Here is a 26,149-nt window from a genome sequence, read left to right on the forward strand (position 1 = left end):
ACATGCTTTTCGAACAAACCGAGGACAGGTACACTACTGCATACAAGCAAGGCTGCTAAGTGCTAACTGTTCTCTTGGTGGCTCCGATGACAAATCAAGCCAATGCAAGGCAAGAGGAATGACGACTCTTCGCCTCCACCTAACTGAGGCCCTATACTGCTATTAGTATTACTACACAGGGATACGGCGCTCCAGAATTGCAGGAATGTTGCTGCTGTTGGGAAAAGTGACGATCAACACTGCCAGTAGTAGCTTTAATACAAGTCTATTTTGTCAGCTGTGCTTAGTTGAGTGCTAGCAGAAGAGTAACTGGAGTGGAGAGCCTAGCCTGATTGCAACTAAGTACAATGTCATGTAAATATATAAAAAATGTACGTAACGTCGTTGCTTTGCTCTTCAGGTAACTGTCTTTCAAACATGCTTCGAAGTATATGTACCGTACTACCGGTACTCCACAACCAGTTGCAACTCCGTTTCTGCCGACCCGTCGCCTAACCAATCCATTCAAATGTCATGGGAGAAGTGACAGCTCAGGACAGCCCGGACAGCATGACATGCAGAGAAACAGTCCGTGACCCCCTATGGCAATGGCCCGTTACACAGCTACAGACTATAGCAAGTGCAGGGGAAACCCCAATTAATTGAGAAATTGCCAACTGCACTGTCACCTGGTCACTCGATCGATCGCTTCTCGGCAGCACTTCACCATAAACTACCAAAATCCAAAAAAACTAGGATGGAACGATCGCACACTTCATGTAGGTGGGTTGTTTTGTCCACAGTGTTCTGTCTTTGCCATCGTTGATGGTAGAATTCCTCCATGTGTCACACGTCAACCTCACGCTACCAGCGGACTTGCTTCGTATCTACTCCGTGGAGCCAGTAAAGGAATCGCGTCTCAAGATTTCCGTTGGCATTCAGCAAGAAATAGCTGGTCGAGCTGTGTTCATTAATTAACGCATCGTTGCGCTCCGACTCCGTACTGGTAGCCCAGGACATTGGCCTAACATAAAGGCCGGTGCATGCTTGAATATGAAGCAGTAGATTCGATTGCCCAGCTGTGATTCATTGGCATCGACCACCGTTTGCGTTGGAGTTCGTCAAACAAAGATTGAAATGAGAGCGAGCACTGTGCTGTCTCCTTCTCCAACTCCAACTGGCCGCGGGCCGCCATTCAGTCATTGCATGCAGCCTAAGACTAATCGGACTAATCCTTCCTGGCTGGTTCTTGTCAGGGCTTGGACAGATCTGTCACTTCCACGCTGTCATGCGCATGACGACATTGAGCTCTTTTCCGATTCCGAATGAAAATACGTCCGAACCCCGTCTGAATTCAATGCGAAGACGACTCTCGCACCGGTCCTGCTGTGCAAAGAGCGAAAATCGCGCGAAAAAAGTAGAGTTGACAGACTTTGGGCCAGTTTGGCGCAATCCCCCACTGCAGTGAGATGCGTGACATGGCCACTACAAAGAGCGCGCCGCCGCAAGTCAAAAGAAGACCGCTGATGGCTCACTGTCGGATTGACGGTACACTTTGGGTGCACCAGAATGATTGCAAGCGCGTGTGGATTGTGGACGACGGCCTACCATTCGTCAGTGTCTCTCGCGTAGACTGCACGTAGGTAGCGCTCACGCACACTACGCACACAGACAAACACACACGCGGCCGACCAGCTCCTGTCTACCGGGGACGTGTGATAGATCCGGTCCGGGGAAACCGGCAACGGAGGCTCGGTGTGGTCGCGTGGTCCGAGTCTATGACAGGCAGCAGACTAGGCTGGAAAAACGGGTGCATTTGGAAAGGAGCGGCAGGGTCGAACTAGCTACATGGTGTGAGCACTGCAACAAAGCCAGCAACTGGGCAATGTATCCTGCGACACACACATACTGCACCCATGGTGGATCACTAGTCTCACGTGCGCCGAGAATCAGATCCTGGATTGTTGACCGCAGTCCGCACGTCTCTCCTATCCAGTCGACGCGGCTCAGCTGACCTTGGGCTTCAACCAGAGGAAAAATACGCTGCTCCAATCTTTTTCGCTTTTTTGAACAATATTGCCTTTTCGTGTCCAAGATCCTGGACAACGGACCATACCGTAATACACGCAGATCCTTTGCCGTGTATATACCAGTAAATGAGAGCACACTGCTTGGCATTCAATCTGTATACACACACATACAGTGATCCTGTACTGTCCCAATCCTTGTGCATGCATGGTCTCCTGTCTTGACCTATAGGGATAGGTGACCTTGCCAGTGTGTGACCAGGAATATTTTATAGTCATTGGGCCAACCAGCAGGGGCCTAGCGAAGCAGAGGATGGCGCTGAGCGCCGTGTTAGTAGCGGCGCTTCTGCTGGCAGGCAGTGCGCTTGGACAGCAGCCACAATGCTTCGACTATCCGTCAGGTGAGTAGCCATTGTATGCGCAACAGCACATGCACTGGAAGCACATGCTGCGCATGTCACGAAATGGAAAGAATGGCTCTCGAGCATGGCGGACTAGCGTTGGGGTGAAAACGGAATTGCGGACTGATGTCCGATGTCCATAACTTGAAAAATACGAAGAGGAATCTTTTTCAGACACAATGAAATCAATCCATATACATGACATTGTAGTTTTCGCCCCATTGTAATGTATGAATGTGAAGTTCTAATCATGCAGCAATATTACAACAGATGTCCATACGCACACCAGGCACATACAGTGGGACATGGGTGTTCGAAGCCTGCACTGGAGATAAAACGAACAGGCACGTCCCCGTGGTCCGCATGGCACGAGTTGTTCATAGGCTATTCCACATCGACAAACATTACGGAGTGTTGGCATACTGGCGTTGCCATGGTGTATAACACAGAAGTGCCATGGCAACCTATTCTCACCTAATTGCTGAGATTACGATACACGGTTGTCGTCCAATTGCGCGGCACTTGGGAGTGTTTCCGCTTTGCCGAGTAAAATTATATGCTCGTGCCAAAAAAATGTGTCGTCAATCAGCTAGGATCTGTGGCCACGGCATGTACATGTGTGCCTTGGATAGATGTCCTAATAGAGGCCACACGATTACATCATTACATGAGAGGCCTTGTACTGGGTGGCACAACAAACACCGGTTTGCCGCTCGGTGCAAAGTGCGCGATGATGTCATTCACGTGCACGGCCTCTCGAGTCTGCACACAGCAGGTGTGTACACAATCGTGTACACATAATAATATAGTCATGTACATGTAGATGCCATGTTGTTATGTACATGTACGTGTATGGCACTACTGCGTCCAGCTATGGGATCAGAGCTTTACCAGCCATGATGGCACTATTAGTCCATGCGGCTCGAGCGGATCACAATGTCCTACATGATTATGGATATTGAAAACGCCCAGGCAGCCCAAACCTGGAACCGTGTACCGGGCAAGGTGAAATGCCTAGGAGCCTTCCAACCGATGCACATGCACAGTAAAACTGGTCCAAGGCGACCGCTCAAGGAACCTTGCAAATGCGGGCTATTCAGGGTTGTCGGACTAGGAATATCATCACTTGATCCTAGTTGCAGCGGTCCTTTGGGACAGGTGGTCGACTTGACACATTTTTACTTTACCTCAGAGATGTATGCAAACACACGGCGCCGGGCTTTTCCTTCTAGGTTGACACACGTGTAAAAGCAAACACTTCCTGTCGAGGCTTTACAAAATAAACCCCACATAACTGTAGTTGTATAAGAACCCATGGTTCTCTCCTTCGGCTTAGTGAGAATTTGCCTCTCACACAAAATAAGGATCAGGATACAGTTTTTTTTGACCGCTGGCATTTGAAGTCGGTTTTCCGAGAGTAACCCTTGTGGGCTTGGCAGCATCAAACGGTGCAGAATAAACTAGATACGATGCGGTGAAGACCACCGGCCTCAGCTGTAGACCCCCATCACCACCCCGCTTTCTTTGCATAATTGATGCCCAGGTGCAAGACTGGAGCCGGGGAAGTTAGTTAACTGTTTCGCACCGCAATAACTTAGTTGAGACTCGAAAGCCATGCACTGGGGCCGCCTTGTGACAAACTGACGACATGTGCAATGTGTGGTGCCAAGGTTATTGTACTACAAGTTATGGTGAATAACTGTGGGTCGCAGCACGCCTATAAAAATTCCTTCCGCTTCCAAGGGAAGCATCGGCGCAGCGAATGAGATTTTCGGCCTTTGACCACTTTGGTGGGTCTGATCTACTCGCCTCCTACCGCTTTAGGAGCTGCATCTGCGCCTTGATCCTTGAAGGGTGGTGGCGTTCCTACGAATGCGGAAAACTCGGCCACCAGCTGAGTCTCACGCGAACTGTGAATTTTTCTATGGTGAATATGCAAATACAATGCCATTCAGTATGCGCATACGATACAGGCCCGTTCCATGCACCGAGCATTAACTCACGGGCGGCCTTCCGTTTCTTTCACCACCAGTCAAAATCGTCATGATTAAAGTTTCGCATATGTTACATTTTGCTTTACACATGCCCCCCCCCCCTCCCCCCCCCCCCCCACACACACACACACATAAACACACACACACTGATGATCGATGAGTGTATCCACAGAGTTGTCGGTTGTTGCAGCCTGCGTCTGCATCTAGCATCATCATATATAGTATCACTCACTTCGATTATCATACTATTTGTGTAAGCTAGGAGTTTTACATGCTAGACTGTCTTTCCTTGTTTAGCCTCCCCGAAAATCTATCAGAGCTATTGTACCGGGGGCTAAACGTGACACGGTCAAAACCATACCGGAGTGACCATGGCGTGTCCAATGGCCCAGGACACGAGGATAATCAGGCTCTGGAACCCTAATCTCTGCATGTCTGTACATGTATGTTTGTACATGTATGTCTGTTATGTGTATGTCTGTATGTGTATGCCCGTGCACGTATGTCTGTAAATGTACGTAAACGTACATCTGTATGTGCATGTCTGTGCGTGTTCCGTTGTGCAAAACTGTCTCATTAGGCACACTAAACTTCCTTGACGAGTTTTCTCCATCTGAGGATCCGCGCGCTGCGGCGCCGATTCAGCATGACATCAACGTCATGCTAACGCAAGGATCCACCTACTCAGCATCTCAAGACTACACTCTGTACACGACGTTCAGGACGCAAATCGCGGAGGGCGGCGCTGCTCAGAGATTAGCCACGCTCGGCCATCCGATAACGCGTGCCGAGCAGCTGTCCGTCACGCTCTCCAGCAGCACGCTGACGCTGGCGTACGGCACGGAGACGAGGGAGTTCAGCGCTAACCTGGCCGACGGCGAGTATCACACGCTAGCGATTGAGCACAGCGACCGTGTGCGAGTGTTCATCGACGATAAGTCGTGCGGCGAGACTACAAGGAGCGCTGCGCTGCCGGAGCAGTACAGAATCAACTCCCCGATGATGTTCCGATTCGGCGGAGATCTGAACGGCGGAGAGTCGACGTTCACTGTGAGTGACAACCCGCAGTTAAAATTTAAAAAATATTTGTCTCTGGGGCCCAAGAGTTGTGGCACGCTACCTGGTGGAGTATAGCGTGCGCCGGAACTGGTGTGTCCTAGTCCCCATGCACACAAGCAACCGGCCAGCACAAGTATATCTGGGGAAAAAAAGCCTCAAACAAGAGCATGCGCAGTGTGATGCTGCTGCCAGTAATAGTACTACAGTAGATATATTACTACTACAGTGTATATATTATTACTACAGTAGATACATGTATATTACTCGACACAAAGTTTTTATTACAATCAGCAAGATGTGAGAACAACAATGGACAAAGAACTCAACGGATTCAAATGTAGTCAGGGCTTGTTATTATGACCGTGAATGACTACTACTGCCAATCATGCAAACGCACATGTCTGTCACCATGGTTACCAGAGGCAGAGAGGAGATATATTACTACTACATACTCTACAAGCGAGTACATAATAAGAAACCCTACACATAAAGAGAAGGAAACGAAGCGTTTCTGCTGTCACTCTGAGATTCACAGTTTTCTCTACGTAACTCCATACACCTGAACGGGCATGGTTGGGTACTTTAGGTTCCTACATGTATCCTTGTTGGGTACTTTAGGTCCCTATGTACCTCAGTACAGGGCTTGTACAGTATCAGTGCATGTGCCCACTTGTGTGTGTTTGCATGCACTCTCCATCCGCGTCTTCACCTCTTTGCCTCGCTGTCCGGTTGACTACTGCTTGCAGGGCTCCATCCGGGCATTTGTGATCTCGGGAGCCCGCTGTGCGCCATCCTTCGAGAGCAGCTCTCCGTGCACGCTAGGCCAGGTCAGTGTCCCAGAGTGATATTGTGTTCAATTTACTTTAGTATTTTTTTCAAAAGCACAATCAATAGGCAAAGCTTGGACAACATACCGTATACAAATAATTTATCAAATTTCTAACAAAAATTGTGATAGAAGAAACTATAATTATTATTATTATGGACAATAAAAAAGTGTAAACAGTGTTAAAAAAAATAATAATATGTATGAGTCGCATAGTCTCTGTTGGCAGACTGAGAGAATGAGCTTCTCAGCTCCAGCACTTTGCTAAAATTTTAAACTGCAAGAGGCCTCACCCTTACGCCTGACATATCCAGTTTATCCGTAGTCGTCCGTAAACTACAACGTGGCAGCCACCCACACAGGTATAGAACTTCAGTTGTACAGCTACACTAACAGTGTCTTCACTCCATGCAGTGCAACAGTATAAAACAGCAAAAACCCTTTTTTCATTCTCTGATTTTTTGTTTCAACTAGCTCTGCCTTTCGGTATTGAGCACTCTATTGGACAGCCTAGAGCCTCTCTGTTTTCCAGTGGAGCAGTATATTATACCGTTTACGACCGTCCACATTGTGTTGACCGGACTGTCTAAGGCCCTACACTGCACCTAAGATAAGTAGTACGAACACAGCTCGCCCCTCTCCATTCTGCTTGAAAGCCCTGGCGATCTCCGTTCACTCTTTGTTCCACACATCCTCGGATTTCTCCTTGAAACTAGGAATTGTCCAATAGATCGCAACTGCTCATGCAACTGCATTCATAATTTTAATGCCATATCCTTGTGCTGTGATTTTGCTGTGCTGTGGACAACCAGGGTGTTGCTGATATCGGCTCAGCTACACCGCCAGCGGATAAGGACATCATACCAACAGTAGTGGTAAGGCCATACATGCACACTGAAGAGACCCCCGCCGCACTGTGTTCACAGGACAACCGGGCACCACCCCCGGTCCCCTTTTATTCTGCTCCGTATGCGTACTCTCAGCATGCTCAAGCTGATATAGATGTACTTGCTGAGGTTGATTATCTTAAAACGGTTAAAATTATGCAGCTGAAGCTATGTATATGTAAAATGTGAGTGTGTTTTTTTGTGTGCGAGCGAGCGAGCTAGTAAATGAGTGAGTGAGTGAGTGAGAGAGAAAGAGAAAGAGAGCAAGCAAGAGAGAGAGAGAGAGAGAGAGAGAGAGATAGAGAGAGAGAGAGAGAGAGAGAGAGCGCGCGCATGTGTGTGTGTGTGTGTGTGTGTGTGTGTGTGTGTGTGCGTGTGTACACCGTAGTGTGCATGTGCATGTGGAAATGTTTGCGCCTGTTTTAGCTACATAATGGAGGAGTGCGTATGTGTACCCTGCCGTTAAAAAATCATTTTAAAAGTTCAAAATATGTTTCTCCAAAAATATTTTAATTTCTCCAGACAACTGAGGAGCCAGTGGATACTCGTGAGCCGGAGCTAGGATCAGCTACAATTGACAATGAAGAGCGTGACGTGAGTAACTACTGGCTTGCAGATTCTTGTGCTTGTGCACACACATTAGCATCATGGTAATGTCAACAACACAGATGCACATACATGCACCCACACGCACGCGCGCGCACACACACACACACACACACACACACACACACACACACACACACACACACACACACACATACACACACACATACCGTATTTTCCCGAATATAAGGCGACCTTCTGTGCTCCAGAAATTTCGCCAAAAGCTGGGGGTCGACTTACAAACGGAACTCGACTTACACACGGGAATCTGGCACAACAAATGAAGTGACCGGAGTGTCCGTACAAAAATGCACTACCGTACAAACCATGTGAACTTTCGTCCCGCGAGTGTCAAGTCACTTCCGCGCGCGCAGTGCGATGTGTTCCTGTACTGTAGTGATTGGCAGCACAGTGGCAGCACAGTGGCAGCACAGCACAGTTAACATTGAATGAACATTGGATGACACTGGTTTTGTTCAGATTTTGTCTTACTGGCATGATATGATCTCTCCTCGCAGAGAATTCATCATTTTGTATGTTTGGGTGTCATGGAGCTATAAAAACTTTTTTTCATGAAATTGACTCCTGGATTTGGGGTGGTCGACTTATATTCGAAGTCGACTTATATTCGTGAAAATACGGTACACACACACGCACGCGGCATGCATACACACACACACATTAACACACACACTACAATACCCACTACGCCTACACGCACACTCACACTAACACACGTACACTGTGAGCGTGCACACACACAAACACCCCCCCCCCCCCCACACACACACACACACATATACACACACACACATGCTGCCCACACCCACATACAAACACCTACACGGACTTGCGCAGCCACACGATACACATACACATACATGTATGCAAACACGCGCACACATTTGCAACTGTGCGGCAAGGGTATGTCTTGCCAATACCATCTCGACCAGAAAGAGTCCGAAAGACCACATTCCTTTTCCGCCCCCATAAACAATTACATCCATGCCGGATACTTTAAACAAGTTTAAACCTTTTTTTGGTGTCAGGTCGTTGAATGTCCCAGTACTCCTTGTCAGTTTTGTGCCATTTTTGTCGCACTCGCTGACTGTATATGATCTGGTTACGTTGGTGGGCAGTTAGTCAAAACTCGTAACATTTTGTCCTTCTCCTTTTTTGCCATAATCAAATTGGTTCACCATCCGAGTTCGACTTTTTTGTTTTGTTTTCAATTGTTGCAACTGCTGCTTTCTAACAGACACCTCCTCCTACGACTACACCAATGCCTCCCACTACGCCCATGCCCACCACTATGCCTTTGCCACCCACGACCCCTGTGCCACCAACAACCCCTGTGCCACCAACGACTACGCCATTTGATCCTGACGAGCCATGTGGACCACCGGTAAGAGATCGAGTTGGGGGTGTGTGGTGGTGGGGGGTGTTCGAACTATCATCTTTCTCACCAGATTGGAGCCTGGACATTGTCCTCATCTCAGGGATTGGGTTGTTCCTCAACTTATCAGGGAGGAATACTCCTCACATGATAAATGGGCACCTGATAGGGAAGGGGTGGAGAAAGGGGGGGGGGGGCTGGGGTATTCCCCACCTGACTGGGGAGGAGTAAGGGAAGGTATTCCCTACTTCATTGGGAGGGTTGGGGAGGGTCCCCCCACCTGATTAGGGAGGGTTGGGGGAGGGCATCCCTCCCCCCCCCCCCCCACCTGATTGGGTAGAGCTGGGGGAGGGTATTTCCCCACCTGATCGGGAAGGGTTGGGGGAAAGATGTTCCTCACCTGATGGGGAGGGCTGGATTAGGGCATTCCTCACCTGACAGAGGAGTTGGGGGGGTATTCTCCACCTGATCGGGGAAGAGTTGGGGAAGGACATTCCTCATGTTACTGGAGAGGAGTTGGGGGAAGGGTATTCCCGCCTTATCTGGTGAGTGAAGCTTTGGCGATGCACACTATTTGCATGGCGAAGTGATATGCATGAGTTGTACAAGGGAACAACCTCTGGAAGAACTTTGGGATTTTCAATTTGAAATTTGCTGGTAGCTGTTATTATTTATTTTATTGGGAACACAGCCCTACAAAGAGACATGTGGAGACAAACACAAGACAAGACACAGGGGATGTAGGGACGACGTGCCGATGTACAGGGAGCAACTCGACCGACCAGGGGTCTCGGCGTTAGCGTTGCAACCTGGCTGTTGCTTCATGCGAATGCAGCGGGAGGTGTGAGTGTATTTGTACTGGTTTGTATGCGACTTCTTGTGTGCTTCTCTGCTGGTAGGGTGACAAGGGTGAACCTGGCTCAGTCTTCCAAGGCAGGGTAAGTGCTGATGCAGCAAGTCAATGGAAACTAAGTTAGAGATATTGGCGTGGCATACCATCTGCTTGTGGCATACCACATGCCATCTACTTGTGGCATACCATCTGCCTTTCATCTTGCATGTCTGTAGCTACTCAGCCTATTCATGGAGAAGATTTTTGCTTCCCCAATTGCTACGGATGCGAACAACTATTAATTCACTGAGACTCACACGAACGATGAAATGTTTTCCTCGCTATGTTTAGTGTGTGTGGTGCAAACAGCTGTGCATGCGCCCATACACACTCACGTGCTAGATATGATCATGTACAGGAACGTACACACACATACACACATACACACACATATGCAGAGACTTTGTATGGTTTGGTTGACCACGTGTGTGTATCCGTGTGGTTTTTCTCCCTTGCACAGCCCGGCATGGCAGGTGAACCAGGCGAGGCCGGATCTCCAGTAAGTCAGAACCGACCTTCAGTCGGACTCTAACCATGCTTCACAGAGTGAGAATGTTAATGCTATGGTTGGCTAGCCACCCTCTCTCGCACTTTGTGTGACAATTGGTCATGGACCACGAGTTGAGTGAAATAGAATAAAAAATAATAATAATAATAATAATGCAACCGTGTATGGTTGCAGTGAAAAGTTCCCCTACCAATACCAAGGGAAAGGATTATGAGAATGTCATTAAAACCTAAAGTTCGGACGTTCTAATGTTCAAACTCTGGCACTAGCACATAACTAATTGTTGACAGGGATTCTGTAATCAACATTAGGCTTGTCATACAGCTGTCAACCATGATGAAAATTAGCTGAAGTTAGTTGTAGCCAACCTTGTTGAATTTTGGGTACAGCCTCTAAGGTGACACTTTCAGCAGAGAGACCGTGTGTGAGTGTTTTGATGAAGTTTAGTACTGGCTACAGTCATTTAAAAGATCTATCAGTTAGTACACAGTACGCTCTGCTGTGGCAGGCTGAGTCATCCTCCACGTCGTTAGCCATGCCTGCAGAGTGTGAATTATGATCCCTGCCTAGTTAGTTTCAACACTTGCACCTGCGCTAGCAGTGTAGTGGCATTTCAAAGGCGATCCAGTAAAACCTGTAACTAAAGACCACCGTGACTAGCGACCAGCCTGGTAATGCAGACCACTTCGCCAGGCACGGACGGTCTGACATTATTATCATTATGCGATGCAAACCTCTAACTAAGGACCACCTGCCGCTAAAGACCGCTTTCCCTGGCCCCAAGGGATGGTCGTTAGTTATAGGTTCCACTGTACATGTAATCGGGTAGTGCCTGCACCAGAGGCAGACCAGCGGGGTGAGTGATCTCGGCCAAGCCAGTGAGTGGACCTAGCCAGACGCACACACAGTCGGATGGCGACGGTTGCAGGGCTGAAGAAGTACGGCTGGAGTCAATGGTAATAACACACAGCCGAAAACCGGTGAATGCCATTACCTCTGTGTGATGATGGCTGAAATGCGTGAAACTTGGCATCACAGCTACACAGCCTTTCGCTTCCGTTGTATGTGTAGCCAAAAACAATGGATTTACAGAATTGTTGTCCCGCTTGATGTTTGCTGCAGGGTCAAGATGGACGTCCAGGTCAAGATGGTGCATCCGGTCCATCAGGTCCACCTGTGAGTGCTCGGTGTAGACAGAGCTTTGAGTACACCATAATGATGCGAACGGAACTGTTGTCTTCTACGTTGACTGTATTGTCTTGATGAAAATCTAATGTAGGATGTGGCAAGTTTAACATGCAGTGGTACGATGTGTGTAGCATTGCTTCTATTGGCCTTTATGTGTCCATCTGTCCATGCATAAATCTGTCTGTCTGTCTGTCTGAAGAAGACCAGCAGGGTAGAAACGTCAATTCAGTCGTGATCACTTCTGTCCTTCTGTGCAATGATCTAGTCACTTTTGTTTCATATGTGCTACTTTCTTGACGGGATCAAGTGCCGGGATTGTCATAGTTAAGGTCGCCAACAACCTCCGAGCTTTTGTCTGTCTGTCTGTCTCTCTGTGTTTGTGTGTGTGTAGGGCTTCCCTGGTGGTCCAGGAACGTATGGCTCCAGAGGACCCATGGGTAAACGTGGTGCCGATGGCTTTCACATCGTAAGTTGCATGTGAAGCTGACGGTTTGCCTGAACAGATCATCATAATGATCAGCCAATCGATACACTCATATCTCCTTTTTCCGGGCATCAAAGTTTCTTTGGTCTACCGAGCGGCAGCTTGGTCTTAGGTTTCCTGGAAACTTGGGAATGTAATGCAGAGTTGCATGGTTGTCGAACGCATTCACTCTGCTACGGAGACATATCGATGTGTGCACGTTCTGAGTCTTAATTCAAGGCTGTTTCCTTCATCACAGTGCTCCAAGCTTGGAGGGTGGCCTGTGCTCTCTGGTGTGTACTTATTCTTATCTGTGTATTGCCCACAGCTCGTTGACAAACTCGATGACTACATACTTGAATTGCTGGGTCTCACCAGAGCGCAGCTGCGCGAATCGTTTGCCAACCAAGTCGGCCCAGTCAGAGGACAGAAGGTAAGATTGGGTACCAGGGACCCCCCACCCCCCCTAAGATAGGGTACCAGGGCCCCCCCCCAAGATAGGGTACCAGGGGCCCCCACCCCCTAAGATAGGGTACCAGCCCCCCCCCCAAGATAGGGTACCAGGGACCCCCACCCCACCCCCTAAGATAGGGTACCAGGGACCCCACCCCCCCCCCTAAGATAGGGTACCAGGGACCCCCCACCCCTCCCCAGGTCAGGGCAACACTCCCTGTACGATGCTAGCCTTCAAGTGCGGAGGTAGGCAACAGGAGTATGCTTCTAGGCTGGACTGTACACCAGTGTGATGCTTACTACATGCATGTCCAGTTCCCATATGAACTCGCCGAACTTTCATTTTAACTTAGTTCATACCTTTTTTAATCGCATTGTGAACTACATGTGTAACTGCTGCTCTTTGACACCCCCTCATTCACACTTGTCCAGTCCCAGCAGGAATGTACAAAGTTATCTGCACTTTGCGACCGCTTTGTTTACGTGTAAACCTTGTATGTGTCTACTTCGCTCCAGGGAGAGCGTGGTCCTCGCGGCAGAGATGGCGTTGACGGCGTACCAGGCGGACCAGTGAGTCAAACATGCAGAATATATTGGACCATGCGTGTCTTTGGTATTCCTTTCGAGCTGATCTCAGGAGTTGTGTGCTGGTCTGAGGAGTTCAAAACATTTCCTACTGTCCCCTCAAGAGCTCCGCATGGTGACATCACCCAGAAAGCACACTACTGCTCACCATCACATCATTCAGATACTCATAGACTTGATGGTCTTGTCCAGAATGACATCACTCATACATGACTATGACATCATTAAATATAATTATTACACGCCTCCACCTCTCTTCCACTCCTCAATAATGCATGTTTGGTTGCAATGTCTGTTTCAACAGGGAGATCGTGGAGAGGATGGACGCCGAGGCCCCGATGGAGAGATGGGCAAACGAGTAAGATGACACAGTTTTACATGTTCTTAGAACGTTTCCTTACCCAATGTCCACAACGTGTGCCTATTTCAAGTAGGCATATTTCTGGCATGGAGTGACATGTGGCAGAGAACTAATGTTGTCTTGCTAATGTTGTCTTGCCTTTTAAGGAAGATCATGGTTGTCAGGAATGTTTACAGGCCAGTTATTGTTCGGGTGTATGCTGGGCACTGGGCAGTGTAAGATAAACAAGCCCCCCCCCCCCCCCCCCCACACACACACGGTGTAGAATGTTACTCAATCCTAGCTTCCAGCACCATTGTGTGTATGTGTATGTGTGTGTGAGTGTGTGTGTGTGTGTGTGTGTAAGTGTGTGTGTGTGTGTGTGTGTGTGCGCGCACGTGCGCGTGTGTTTGTGCATGTGTGTGTATGCCTATGTCACGGCGTGACTCACTAGCCAGAGAATTTCACCCGTAAAGCTCAGCAGCATAGACCGGCATAGATAGGAGTGATGGCTTATATAGCCTAGCAAGCCATTATTTGGTACAATCCCAGCGCAAGTTGCTATGCAAACAACTGTAATCTATATGCAGGTCATTATCACTACCATTTTTGCGATGGATGTCTCAAAAATGTGTTTGCTTGCATCCTTCTGCCATCTATTCAGGGCCTTACCGGACCAATTGGACCCCGAGGAGCGCAAGGTCCCCCTGGCGGCGTTGTAAGTCTGAACATCATGAAAACACCATAGCGCCCGACACACTCCAGCCCATGCATCGATACCCAGTCACAGAACTGAGCAATACAATCACACGATGGACTGAGCATTGTTATTTTGCTCAAGTTACCTTGTGTGTAAAGCTTGTTACGAGCTCCCAAGCTCGCTAGACACCATGAGCAGAAACATGCCAGAGTTGCAGCATGATGGCCCAATGGCAGCACGTTTCAACAGCCTTTTATGATGATAAGAAGAATCAAATACTGGAAGCGTGTGTTCCTCGTTGGAACAACCAACTTCATGAATGATAAACATGAGAAGATTGCTCCCTTTTCCTGACATCTGCACTGTGGGGATGCGCTTGGCAAGGGGGCCTCTCAGTCTGATTGCTTTTGACAATGGAACGTTGCCATATTCTGTGCAATTCTACAGGGCCAGAAGGGAGAGAAGGGCGAAGAAGGCACCAAGGGACACCCTGGCGAGAAGGTAAGTACGGTTTGCTTTTTGTAACTGCCAACTATTACGGAGTACGCAGTATGGTTTTGGGGCATATGACCTGAATCTGTATTATGAATGGGGATCCTGGTGGTGACAGTCAATTTTTTCTTCAGACTTTTCCCGTTTGTGTCTTTCCCTCAAACTAGTCAAGAATGTGGATATGAAAGATCGCCGGTGACATATCGGATTACATGCCGGTGGTACCTGCTGGGCTAGTGTAAGAGCTGTTTTCTTGGTTGTGAACTTCTCTCTCTCTCTCTGCGTGACTCCAGGGATCCCGCGGCAAACACGGTCGTCCCGGAGAGCCGGGCCACAAAGGCCCATCTGTAAGTGGATCTGACATGTGCGTGGGTGGTGACACACTATAGATGCACCGGCAGACATGGAGATAAGGGTGTGCTTTTCTATTATACACTTTCCACGATGGTCCATGGCCAATGAGGAAGATAATAATATGATTCAAATCAGCCTACAATCATATAAAATCATTCTAGCAAATAAGGAAGCCAACAAATTACAGGGGTGGGTTAAGAAGGTGTACCATGTGAGCTATTACAGGAGCATTATGAATGATAGATTGAGGCTAGACGCCATTCTTGGATGGTTGCTAGCTGGCGATAGCACTTCAAATCTGAACAATGCTATGGCGCCGCTGGCCTCAAGCGAAGGTCCCTGGACCGAGTCCTGATAGTGATAGTCAATCTTCCTTCAGATACTTACGCTTTTCAACATGCTCCACTAATGGATAAGTACTACGGAAATGTTTTTTTTCCAAAGTGCCCCAGCTGTCATGTGATGCACCTTGCAGAGGGATATTTGGTATTATGCTATAGAACAGAACCCTGTTGATGGTGGCATGACCCTCGTTTCTACCTTTATCAATTCATAATATTTCTACTGTGATCCATTTTCTCGACGTACAGGGTTTGGCTGGCACTGATGGTACTCCTGGAAAGTCTGGTGTCAAGGGTGGAAAGGTAAGAAAGCGACTGATGCATTCAGAACGAAGGGTAACGCTCATTTGGCATATTTGCGGTGAGAGACTGAGTACAAGAGGACGAAGTGGAGGATTCTGTGAGTCGTTACCACATGTTTGTGAGAATCAATGCAATAGGGTTTGTTGGAAGCGACTGAAACCAATGGCGGTGGTGGTGGCGGTGGTCGTTGTCGTTTTCATTGTCGTTGTTGCTGTTGCTGCGGCGGCGGCGGCGGCAGCGGTGGTTACTGCTACTGTTGTTGTACATGTGTGTGTCTAATAACTACACTCAAAGTCATGTTCTCTTTTCTGACTGTTAGGGCGAACCAGGCAAAGACGGACTGATGGGAGCGAACGGACAACAGGTAAGCCCAGGAAAACACGGCAGCAAACCTCGCAGAGAGCACCATCTTAGATGTACTCTTTAGATGTACTCATGAGCAGGAACGGAAGCGTACATACACATTTCTTTATAACGGGCGATTTGTTTAGAGTTTGGATCCCACACGCAGTCATTTGCTCCCGCAGTATTTTGTTTTGTTTCATACACGTTACATGCTAGCTGCTCTGTATGAAGATGTGCTGTCATGTGTGCATGCAATGTCCAATGTATTGTGCTGCTGCCTGTGTGTGTTCTGAACAGGGTCCACCTGGTGTCAGCGGTGCTTCAGGACCCAGCGGCCCGCCAGGACCAATGGTCAGTGAACAGCTATGAACACCGAGATATGCTGCTTTCCTGTACTCCATACAATCCCACTATGATACCTATCTGTAGGGCAAAAGAGGAAAACTCCCCCGATTTACGCTAATGCCGGTGGAGAATTCGCATACAAACTACAATACAATAACCTAGTACTGCTGTGAATGGACCGACTAAATAATGATGGCACCAACAAATTTATCAGCGGCGCTGCATAGCTTCTGACCTCATGCACTTGGTGTTTGGGGCTTCTTTGCTTTGCACAGCCACTGCCCATTTCAGCACTCATGCACGGGTACTCTACCCTGTTCTCTGCATCAGCTTAGCTGGGCGCTCGTAGGCAATATTCTGTGTTCTCTGCACGAGAAGATTGCTCTGTGGCACCCTACTACCTCAGGCCCATGTACCCTGTACACTTTGGAAATCTCTGGGGAGCACTTGTGATCACAGTGGACACGTCCAGTTGTCCAGTCATTTTGCCAGATCATCCGGAGTGTAATTCGAGTCTGACATCATGCAACCAACGAATGACATAGTGCATGCATGCATGACATAAAGTTTTGCCAGATCATCCAGAGCGCAACATGGTATTGGTACTCTTGCCTAATGTTTGGACATGGCGTGTATGCTCTGGTGTATGTGTCTGTTTGCATGCTGTAGGGCCTCGTCGGCTCAAGAGGACAAGACGGAGAACCAGGCCCAGAGGTGAGTCCGTGTGTTCATTTCCGTGCACCTGGGATAGTGGCTATGTCACTAACCTGCAAAGCTATACTATGCATGACATGTGATTCATATATGACGTAATGCATCCAAGGAATGATGTAATGCATGTATGCATGACATCATGTTCCATGCTCCTGCATGTCAGTATGATACGTTCTGTACTGCACCTATGCGTTGCAGGGTGATGCCGGACCACCTGGACCAGACGGACCATCCGGAGAACGAGGCCCCAAGGTTTGTCGAACTGCACACAGAGTTTAAAGCATGGTCTTGTCGCACTCTGCCAGCTGTATGCATGCTGCCATTACAATATAGCGTGTGTTCAACCTGCTGTTTACACTGCTTGGCACAGCGCCATGCCCTTGACTTGTGGTGCTGGTGTACTTTCTTGGAAAGGCAGTGCAAGGAAGAGGTGACACATTATAATATTAGTACTCCTTGTTCCCATGCCAACGCAATCAAGTTTACACCCTCACAAATGCTGTACCAATATTTCCTAGATTTATCTCATCTACCCCTACACAACAGCTGCGCTCTCCAGGCGACTTCGACACCTTGCCACAGCACACCATCAGCGTCTCCGGACCATAGTTCTCTTTTTCAAACCATTACTTTGCCTCCATGCTCTGGTGTAAGCATATCTGAATATGGTGCTGTTTCTCCCTGCACAGGGTAACGGTGGACCTGATGGCCCCGTCGGCGTACAAGGCCCACCGGTAAGCATAATATAGTTTTCTTATTCCATGTTATGGGCTATGAGTACAAGATCTGTCAATAATGTCTACATTTAATCAATATAGCTTTTCGGCTGTTTCCTTTTCATGTATATAATCTTCTCCTTCTTTACCATGGTTGGCTATCACCCACATCTTCCCGTTTTGACTGCCATAGGAAGCCATAAGATGTTGAATAAATAAATAAATAAAATTTAGGCTTCTAGGTACTTGTCTTAACATTGAACTGACCTCGCAGCATAACACTGCATGGAGCTGATCCGAATGCATGCTCAGTCCAGTGCAATCGGCCGATGAGACATTGGTGTGGTTTGGCTTTCGTCTCTCCCTGCAGGGCTCGTCCGGTGCTGACGGCATACCCGGAGTGCCCGGCTCACAAGGAGACACTGGTATTACTGGCCGCGCTGGAGATCCTGGATCCAAGGGAACACGGGTAAGACTGAGCACATGTGTCTCTCCGCCGCGCATGTGCGACTCTCCGCCGCGCATGTGCCCCGAGGTTCGCAAACCAAAGGACGAACAGTTGCAATTTCGTAACTCTGAGTTTCATGAATTGAATGATCATGAGACGAAAAGTGACACATACACACACACAGACACACACACACACAAACACACATGCCGAGTTAAAGATTAACTTAACGTCACACCTCTGCAATCGACTCTGACAAGTCTCACATCCAGTGTCTTTCAAGAGCGAAACAACAAAGAGCTTGTTTTTTTGGCGGCCCAACCGAGATACCTGCCATGCACACAGTCCTCATTTTCAGTCATTGCCAACTGTCTTTTAGCGGTCACTCTCAAGTGCTGTTTACTTTCTACGTACTCCGTTACAGGGTCGCAATGGTCGCTCCGGCCTGAAGGGAGAGCGCGGCGTGCAAGGACAAAAGGTGAGTAAGCAGACGCAAGGATTGCACAGAACCATGTACTATCGTCTGGTATACCCCCCCCCCCCCCACACACACACACACACACACACCAGACACACACCTCTGTTGAAGTTTATGAGCCGGATCCTACCACAACTTGGTAAGGCGGCAGAATACCTGTGTATCTGAGGAAGTTAGTTGGAAAACATCACCTCTACCAATGTGTAGCAATGAAATCTTATCACAGAAGACTTGTGGAGAAAATAATTGTGTATTTGATTTGATTTATGGCATAGAAAAGGACCTAGGAATTACAAGTCCACTAACACCACCAGTTACTTGACAATCATTTATTTGAACTCGTACAAACAACACCTCTGTCGTATTGTGTGATTATCTTGTTCAGGGCTCCGGAGGACCGACCGGACCAGTTGGAGCTCCTGGTCGTCAGGGTGATGCCGGCAGAGTTGGTGCCAAGGGTGACCGTGGCCATAAAGGATTCAATGTGAGTCGTGGATAATGGCGGAGCCGCAACTTTACCTTTACACTTTGCACCAAGCTGATCGTGGCGATGTGTTCACAACACTTGTATGCAATGTTATGTCATTCATACAGTGTCCATTCATGGACAGTACCTCTTCAACTTTCTGTTAGACAATTTTTGCCAATACCATGTCCAACCATTCAATTTGAGGAAGAAACGTCTTGCGAGTCTATCCAGTTCAATCCTGACCCCTTTCTGGATGATCTTCAACTTTCTGTTAGACAATTTTTTTCCAATACCATGTCCAGCCATTCTATCTGAGGAAGAGACATCCTGCAAAGTAATCCAGTTCAATCCTGTCCCCATTCCCTTCTCGTTGATTACATGTTTCCACAGGGACCAAACGGAGAAGAAGGTTATGCCGGTGAAGATGGCCCAGCAGGAGACAAGGGAGAGAAGGGCAAGCGTGGAAAGACTGGCAGCCAAGGCAGTGCCGGCGCTCGGGTAAGATGGCTGCTGAAAAGCACCGACAAGGATCATGAAGAAGATAGCTGGACAGCATTGCAATGCTCACGGGTGGTGTGAAAGTTATAAATAATAGCACTTTGAAGGGCAATCCCTCTAACCAGCTTGTCACCATGAAACAGTTCTTCTCTGGTATGTCATGCAAATAATGATCCACAGGTACAAGTAAATTTGAAGCTACTTTCTGTTTGTGAGTGAATACTTTTTCAAAGAGCCTCGGTTCGGACCAATGAAACATAGAGTGAAGATGCATGTTGCCTCCAGCCACGGACGGACGGATTGAGTTCTCCATCAATACTGTGACAACATGGTGATGCAAACCATCTGTTTGCTGTGTGACTTGTGTCTGTTTGCTGTGTGACTTGTGTCTGTATGATTCCATTTGTATGCTGTGTGTCTTGTGTTCTGACCATTTAGGGACCTCCCGGTTCAGCTGGCGTTCCTGGATTTGCTGGCCGTGACGGCGAGAAGGTGAGTCCATGTACCCACATCTGCACGATACCCTGTTTGGAGCAACTGTCTATGGAATCTATACCCAGTTGGATAATGTTTCATCTGACATTGGCAGTACACAAGAGCCAAAACTGGCTTGCTGTCGTGATCATTCCGCAGTGCACAATATCAGACCTGCATTTAGTGATAAAGACTTTGAAAATGCAATCTACTGGCCAATGACTCTAATGCCGTTTTGTGTGCCTTTCCTTGTCTGTTTCCAGGGTGACCTCGGTGCTATGGGCGAGTCCGGACCCATGGGTCAGAAGGGTCGCCGTGTAAGTTAACAAAATATGCTGCATGTCACGTGAACCAGCTGAGCTGTGCGTTAATCAAAGCTGCACTTTACAGCCAATGTACTGTACATTCAACTTGAAATGATTGGGAAATGATACCCGTGGTCGTAAGAAAAGTGCTGTGCTATGAACATAAGAATTATGTCCAATGGTGTAATGTTGTTTTCAAAGCGACATATGTAAATGGATAGGAGTGCAAACGGTGCCGCGTGCATACATGCGTGTGACAGTCCATATATGTACGTGTGAACACTACAAATGGAAAAGAAAAGTATGTAATGCACAGGGTTCTAAGTAGTATTATTATTACACATGCATGTGCTGACTGATAGTACTATATTCTCACGTTCTGGTCTTGTATGCCATACAGGGCAACAATGGCGAGGCTGGACTACCTGGACCAACTGGACTACAAGTAAGTGAAAGAACAGAGACAGGCAGGCTCGCTGACTTACCATTTGTACATGATCAAACTGGTGTGTCAAACATAACTTCTCGAATTTCAACTCTACAGATTTCCACCACTGAAATAGGAGCCCTGGCCTTTCACAATCCAGGCAAACATGCTTGTCATTTATCGGCCATGACATGAAATGAAGCAATACCGGGTCATAGTATAGTAAATAGAGGTTCGGTTTCGTATTTTTGTAATTATTGTGCTCTGCGTCAATTCAACCATGACATGCACAGGGCTAATCGTATTCTTAACACGAGCAGCTTTCCTCTCGCTCTGCTAAAATGTGTCGATTTCCGAATGGTTTCTGAGTTTCGCGATGTGCAGGTCTGGCACTGATTGTATTGTTTCCCACCATACTCCAGTCATTGGACCAAGTGATGGTACCACTATGTTCAGTTTGAATGCTAATGGTACTCTTCATGTGTGTTCTGCTCTGTAGGGCGAGAAGGGAGGCAGAGGGATGTCCGGATCTCAGGGCTCCCAGGGACCACAGGTAAGCACATCATTGTGTTGGCTACCGCACTCATAGCATTTCCCTGCACGGTGCAGTATCTATGATTGCATGCATGAATCATACCCTGGTTGTGACAAGGTGATTGCCACTACACTACTCTGCACAGATGCAGGTAACACCTGGTCAAGAGGCCACTTGTTGTCAGCAGCCACCTGGGTTCTAAGACCAATACTCTTTGACACCAGATGTGTGCTATGAGCAAAAGCCAACCTGGTTCCAGAGACCACCTGCAATCAGAGACCATCTGCGGGTTTGTAAGACCATGCTTCCTTGGTACCAAATGTATGGAATGTGAGAGAGTCAACCTGCATTCAGAGACCAGGACATAGTCTGGTACGGCTGCTCATTGAAACCAGGCATAGCCAGCATGCATTGTGACGGGGTCAACCCACTAAGCCCAACTATTCCAGTCAACCCACTTGGCCCTACTCCTCTCAAGTCAACACAGCCTCCACAATGCGACAAGCACCAGTTTCTCAATCACTTTCCATCATTTCCTTTAGCAATATGCACCACTTTAAGTTTGTGGGAACGGAAATTGCTCATGCACTGTAATTCCTCCTGATGTCTACCTTTAGCTGAATTGCTTCTGCAGCATCTCGCTGGTAACCACAATAGAGAAAACCATGTGTGATTATGTGTGTGTGTGTGTGTGTGTGTGTGTGTGTGTGTATTATCTGTTCTTGACGTACAGGGTCCAGTGGGTGCTGAAGGTGCCGTTGGACCACGCGGTGACAGCGTAAGCAAAACATGACTATACATGGTTTAGTGTTTGCCTCTTACCAAGCAATTCCGTGACTAACCAACTTCATCACTGTTGTTTCAACAAAACGTACCACTTCACAAGACACGGTCCAGCATAGTGTTATTCATGAATGCCATTGCCTGTAGGCTGCTTGCAGCTCTCGTCTACCTTTGGATCGTCTCAGTATGAATTCAGGAACACTGGAGCCAACGACATCATTGGTAATCACTTTTCATCGGTGCACATGTGTGTGTGTATGTGTGTGTTTGTTTGCATGTGTGTTTGTAACACGTGTAATGACAACAGGGAGAGGCAGGTCCACGAGGCAGCACCGGCAGACCAGGAAACGATGGAGATCCCGTAAGTAACAATCACATCTAAGCCCACTCCCAGACTATCGGATGCAGGTGGCCTTTTAAGAGCTCGTAGGTCGTGCTAGTTATACACCTGAAACATGAATTATCTGATCATGGTCCCGCTACCTATCAAAATTATGTTAGAGTTCTATAGCATGTATATGTAAGTCTCCTTTCTTTCCCAATGAGGCCTGATAAAAATTTAAAATATACCTTGGTGTTTACAATAAGAGGACGGAAAAAATGTTTTAACTCTGAGTTTCATGCACTAAGTCATCATCAGAACTTGAAACAGTAAAAACAGTCCTCTTGTTGTTCGAACTAGCTCTGCCTCTCGGTATTGAGCACTCTCTGGGACAGCCTGGAACCTCTCTGTTTTACCTTGGTGTTTACCTAAAATGGTACCTTGGTGTTTGTCCTTTTAAGAGGTTTGATGACAATATTGTGGCTGAGTGCCTGGTTTGAGGATGTGACACTGGGATGTCTTCTTCTCACGTTCTCTGCAGGGCGCTACTGGCATTTCAGGAAAAGATGGCGAACCCGGCGCCCCTGGCATTGTCGTAAGTACACACCACCCTGCGCGGCGTGATCTATTTATCTAGACAATTGAATGGAATGTGAACATGAAATGCATTTCGTTTCTCAGCCCTGTGAGCAACATGTGAGCATGATGTGTCCCCCCTTTCCTAGATGATTATGTGTAATGGAAGCGTAGCCCTTGCATGCAGGCGACTGCTGCAGCATTTTATCAGCATGAACTACCATTCTCTGTTTGTCTAAGTTACTTCAACACCAAATACCCGGCTTAGTGAGATAGTTGATACGGTATGCTGTGGACACGTTGCTTTCACCATTAAGTCCCTGCTCAACATTGTCCTTCGCCGCACATTCTGACTGCTTGTTCTCATGTGTGCTTGTATATTCAGGGACCACCTGGTCGCCCCGGTCTTGACGGCTCATCTGGAGGCCTAGGCCAGCAGGTAGGTGTGCCAGAGTGCTTTTAAGCTGATTTGTGCATCGGTCTTGCTTCGTTGACGCCAACACTTGTCTAACACACATGCAGCAAGCTGTGTTGATTCTTGCTCGCTTGACTTGGGTTTTGTTCTGTGTCTCTCGTGTTCTTCTCGTGTCCGACAGGGTGATCCTGGTCCTTCCGGTGAAGACGGTGCCAAGGGATTCTCCGGACAGAAGGTAAGAGTTGTGCCGAGCGCATGACAGTAGGGCTTCCAAACGAGACACAAGATGAGCTAGGACAAATGGTTCATAGCTGAGAGATGCATGCGGTTGCACTTCAACGGGCAATGCTCGGTTTTGGAAGAAACTCGCGGTAAAATTGAAGAAGTGCTGCAGCTTTTGCACTCACCATTGGACGCACACGCCCAGCTCAGGATAAAGCATTCGGGGCTGGTGCTGTGCAGTAGAACGACCCCTCATTGGTATGCCTTTCCGGCTATACAACTTGTATGTGCCCATCGGTTGTGCCGAAACGAAGACCTGTCCAATACTATACATGTACATGTGTCCAGGCTGTTGAACCGCTCCACATTGAGCGGGATAGTTCCAACGAATTTTGAACAAGAAACAGGTGCTACTTGTCGACTGAGAGCGCATGCAGGAGAGGTGGAGAGATTATTGCCTTGAAAACAATTTGTTACATTATTTTATGGGAGACAATTGCCTTTGTATGCATTGCGTATTTGTGTATGTGTGTCTCACTACGACGCGGTGATGAGCTGAGACAGAGTGAGAGATCTCTTCCTGTGCTGTCCTGTCCCTCTTGCAGGGTGTTAATGGCGAACTCGGCAGAGCAGGAAACCCCGGTTCAAAGGGCCGTAAGGGTCAGCAGGGCTCCAACGGCATTGCTGGCAAGCAGGGCACACCTGTAAGTGAAGTCCTTCAAGTTGTATTTGTGTCGGTGCTTAGATCATAATCACCTTGATGATCATACTGAATGTGGGAATACTGGTTGGGTAACCGTGTCAGCAAAATCTTCAAGTGGTCATTTCGTTTCTGTCAAGTTTGTTTTGCTACACTCAACCCACTCAGCATGATGTAGTGTAGAGTGTAGCCATGCATGGAGAAGGTCTTACTACCATAGAATCCGAGCGATGCTCAGATTCGGATGCCATCATTTGGAGCGTTGAAGACGAGGCTGTGTGTTTTTGTCCAATGTGAACCTGTATGCAGGGTGCCTAGGACCATGTATGTTGTTCTGGACTGTGCAGGGTGCTCTGGACTGTGCAGAGCACCTTGGACTGTGCAGGGCGCATTGGACTGTGCAGGGCGCCTTGGATCATGTAGGGTGCTCTGGACTGTGCAGGGCGCCTTGGACTGTGCAGGGCGCCTTGAACCATGTAGGGTGCCTGCTCTGGACTGTGTAGGGTGCCTTGCAATGTTTAGAGTGTATTGGACTGGATAGGGCATCTGGACCTCTTATAGAGCGTCCTCCATGTTCAACGGGTAAAGATGCGTTTGCCCATACAACATGAAATGAAATGTGCTAGGATTTCCGTTTCCGATGGACATATTTTGTATCTGTGTGTGTGTGTGTATGTGTCTGTCTGTCTGTCTGTGCACGGGTGTGTGTGTACCTGTGCCTATGCATATGTGTTTGTACACTAGGGACCCGACGGACCCGCAGGATCACCAGGCTCCCCAGGCATCCAGGTAAGAATAAACACATGCTGCTAGGACCCGACGCTCCATTGAAATTTACCTTGTCTTGGGAACCCTTCCGTATGACAGCCAGCGTTCTACCTTACAGCCAGCGTTCCAATTTACAGCCAGAACTCCACCCTACAGCCAGTGTTACACCATATTGATTTTGGTACCATGTTTCACAACAACATGCAGCAATGCTCTGTTGTGTATATATTATGCATGTGTGTGTGTGTGTGTGTGTGTGTGTGTGTGTGTGTGTGTGTGTGTGTGTGTGTGTGTGTGTGTGTGTGTGTGTGTGTGTTTGCCTACTCGTAGGGTGACGATGGTGTGCAAGGAGAGCCTGGACCAGAAGGCCAACAGGGAGAAATCGTAAGTTGAGAATGTGCAGTGATCGCTGTTGCTACACAGTGAGAAACTGCTGCATACTGCTAGATATTATTGTCTACCACGGTCACTGGATCTCGGATGGGGCACCCCAGCTGTGAGGTACAGAGGAGTTCACAAAGCAGATACCCTGGTGAAGAATGCACTACAGTCCATTCAGAAAAAGATGGGCTCTGGCTCTGGCGAGCTCCCGTATTTGGCGATTTTTCGTGATTTCATTGTACACAGTGCAGTGCTGCGAAATTTGAACTTTGAAAAAGAGTCCAAAAAGGGTACCTGAACTGGGGTTCGAACCCCACAATGCACTGTTGCAGGCAGGGTCAAACGGCCTGGATTTTGATGGTTTTTTCCAATTCAATGCTTCTGGGGCAAAACCTGGCCGATATCCTATCCTTGTTATGGCTTGCTTTTTGGAC

General features: G+C 48.0%; 1 protein-coding gene across 1 annotated transcript in view; it reads left to right on the forward strand.

The window, feature by feature from the left end:
• The first annotated feature begins 2,002 nt into the window (after positions 1-2,002).
• Positions 2,003-26,149, forward strand: part of LOC135823191 (collagen alpha-1(I) chain-like) — a 42,438-nt gene continuing 18,291 nt past the window's right edge. The window contains exons 1-38 of the mRNA XM_065336035.1: positions 2,003-2,407; positions 4,982-5,451; positions 6,207-6,287; positions 7,099-7,161; positions 7,696-7,767; positions 9,038-9,184; positions 10,075-10,113; positions 10,528-10,566; positions 11,698-11,751; positions 12,155-12,229; positions 12,555-12,659; positions 13,196-13,249; positions 13,569-13,622; positions 14,269-14,322; positions 14,752-14,805; positions 15,090-15,143; positions 15,741-15,794; positions 16,114-16,158; positions 16,437-16,490; positions 17,154-17,198; positions 17,397-17,450; positions 17,888-17,932; positions 18,285-18,383; positions 18,787-18,840; positions 19,226-19,324; positions 19,700-19,807; positions 20,246-20,299; positions 20,545-20,598; positions 20,987-21,031; positions 21,513-21,566; positions 22,282-22,326; positions 22,639-22,692; positions 23,195-23,248; positions 23,615-23,668; positions 23,826-23,879; positions 24,472-24,570; positions 25,311-25,355; positions 25,665-25,718. Coding sequence (XP_065192107.1) covers positions 2,320-2,407; positions 4,982-5,451; positions 6,207-6,287; positions 7,099-7,161; positions 7,696-7,767; positions 9,038-9,184; positions 10,075-10,113; positions 10,528-10,566; positions 11,698-11,751; positions 12,155-12,229; positions 12,555-12,659; positions 13,196-13,249; positions 13,569-13,622; positions 14,269-14,322; positions 14,752-14,805; positions 15,090-15,143; positions 15,741-15,794; positions 16,114-16,158; positions 16,437-16,490; positions 17,154-17,198; positions 17,397-17,450; positions 17,888-17,932; positions 18,285-18,383; positions 18,787-18,840; positions 19,226-19,324; positions 19,700-19,807; positions 20,246-20,299; positions 20,545-20,598; positions 20,987-21,031; positions 21,513-21,566; positions 22,282-22,326; positions 22,639-22,692; positions 23,195-23,248; positions 23,615-23,668; positions 23,826-23,879; positions 24,472-24,570; positions 25,311-25,355; positions 25,665-25,718 — 2,826 coding nt within the window. The 5' untranslated portion in view covers positions 2,003-2,319. The remainder of the gene's footprint in view (positions 2,408-4,981; positions 5,452-6,206; positions 6,288-7,098; positions 7,162-7,695; positions 7,768-9,037; positions 9,185-10,074; positions 10,114-10,527; positions 10,567-11,697; positions 11,752-12,154; positions 12,230-12,554; positions 12,660-13,195; positions 13,250-13,568; positions 13,623-14,268; positions 14,323-14,751; positions 14,806-15,089; positions 15,144-15,740; positions 15,795-16,113; positions 16,159-16,436; positions 16,491-17,153; positions 17,199-17,396; positions 17,451-17,887; positions 17,933-18,284; positions 18,384-18,786; positions 18,841-19,225; positions 19,325-19,699; positions 19,808-20,245; positions 20,300-20,544; positions 20,599-20,986; positions 21,032-21,512; positions 21,567-22,281; positions 22,327-22,638; positions 22,693-23,194; positions 23,249-23,614; positions 23,669-23,825; positions 23,880-24,471; positions 24,571-25,310; positions 25,356-25,664; positions 25,719-26,149) is intronic.

The sequence above is a fragment of the Sycon ciliatum genome, chromosome 8 (assembly GCF_964019385.1).
Source record: "Sycon ciliatum chromosome 8, ocSycCili1.1, whole genome shotgun sequence".
Lineage (NCBI taxonomy): Eukaryota > Metazoa > Porifera > Calcarea > Leucosolenida > Sycettidae > Sycon > Sycon ciliatum.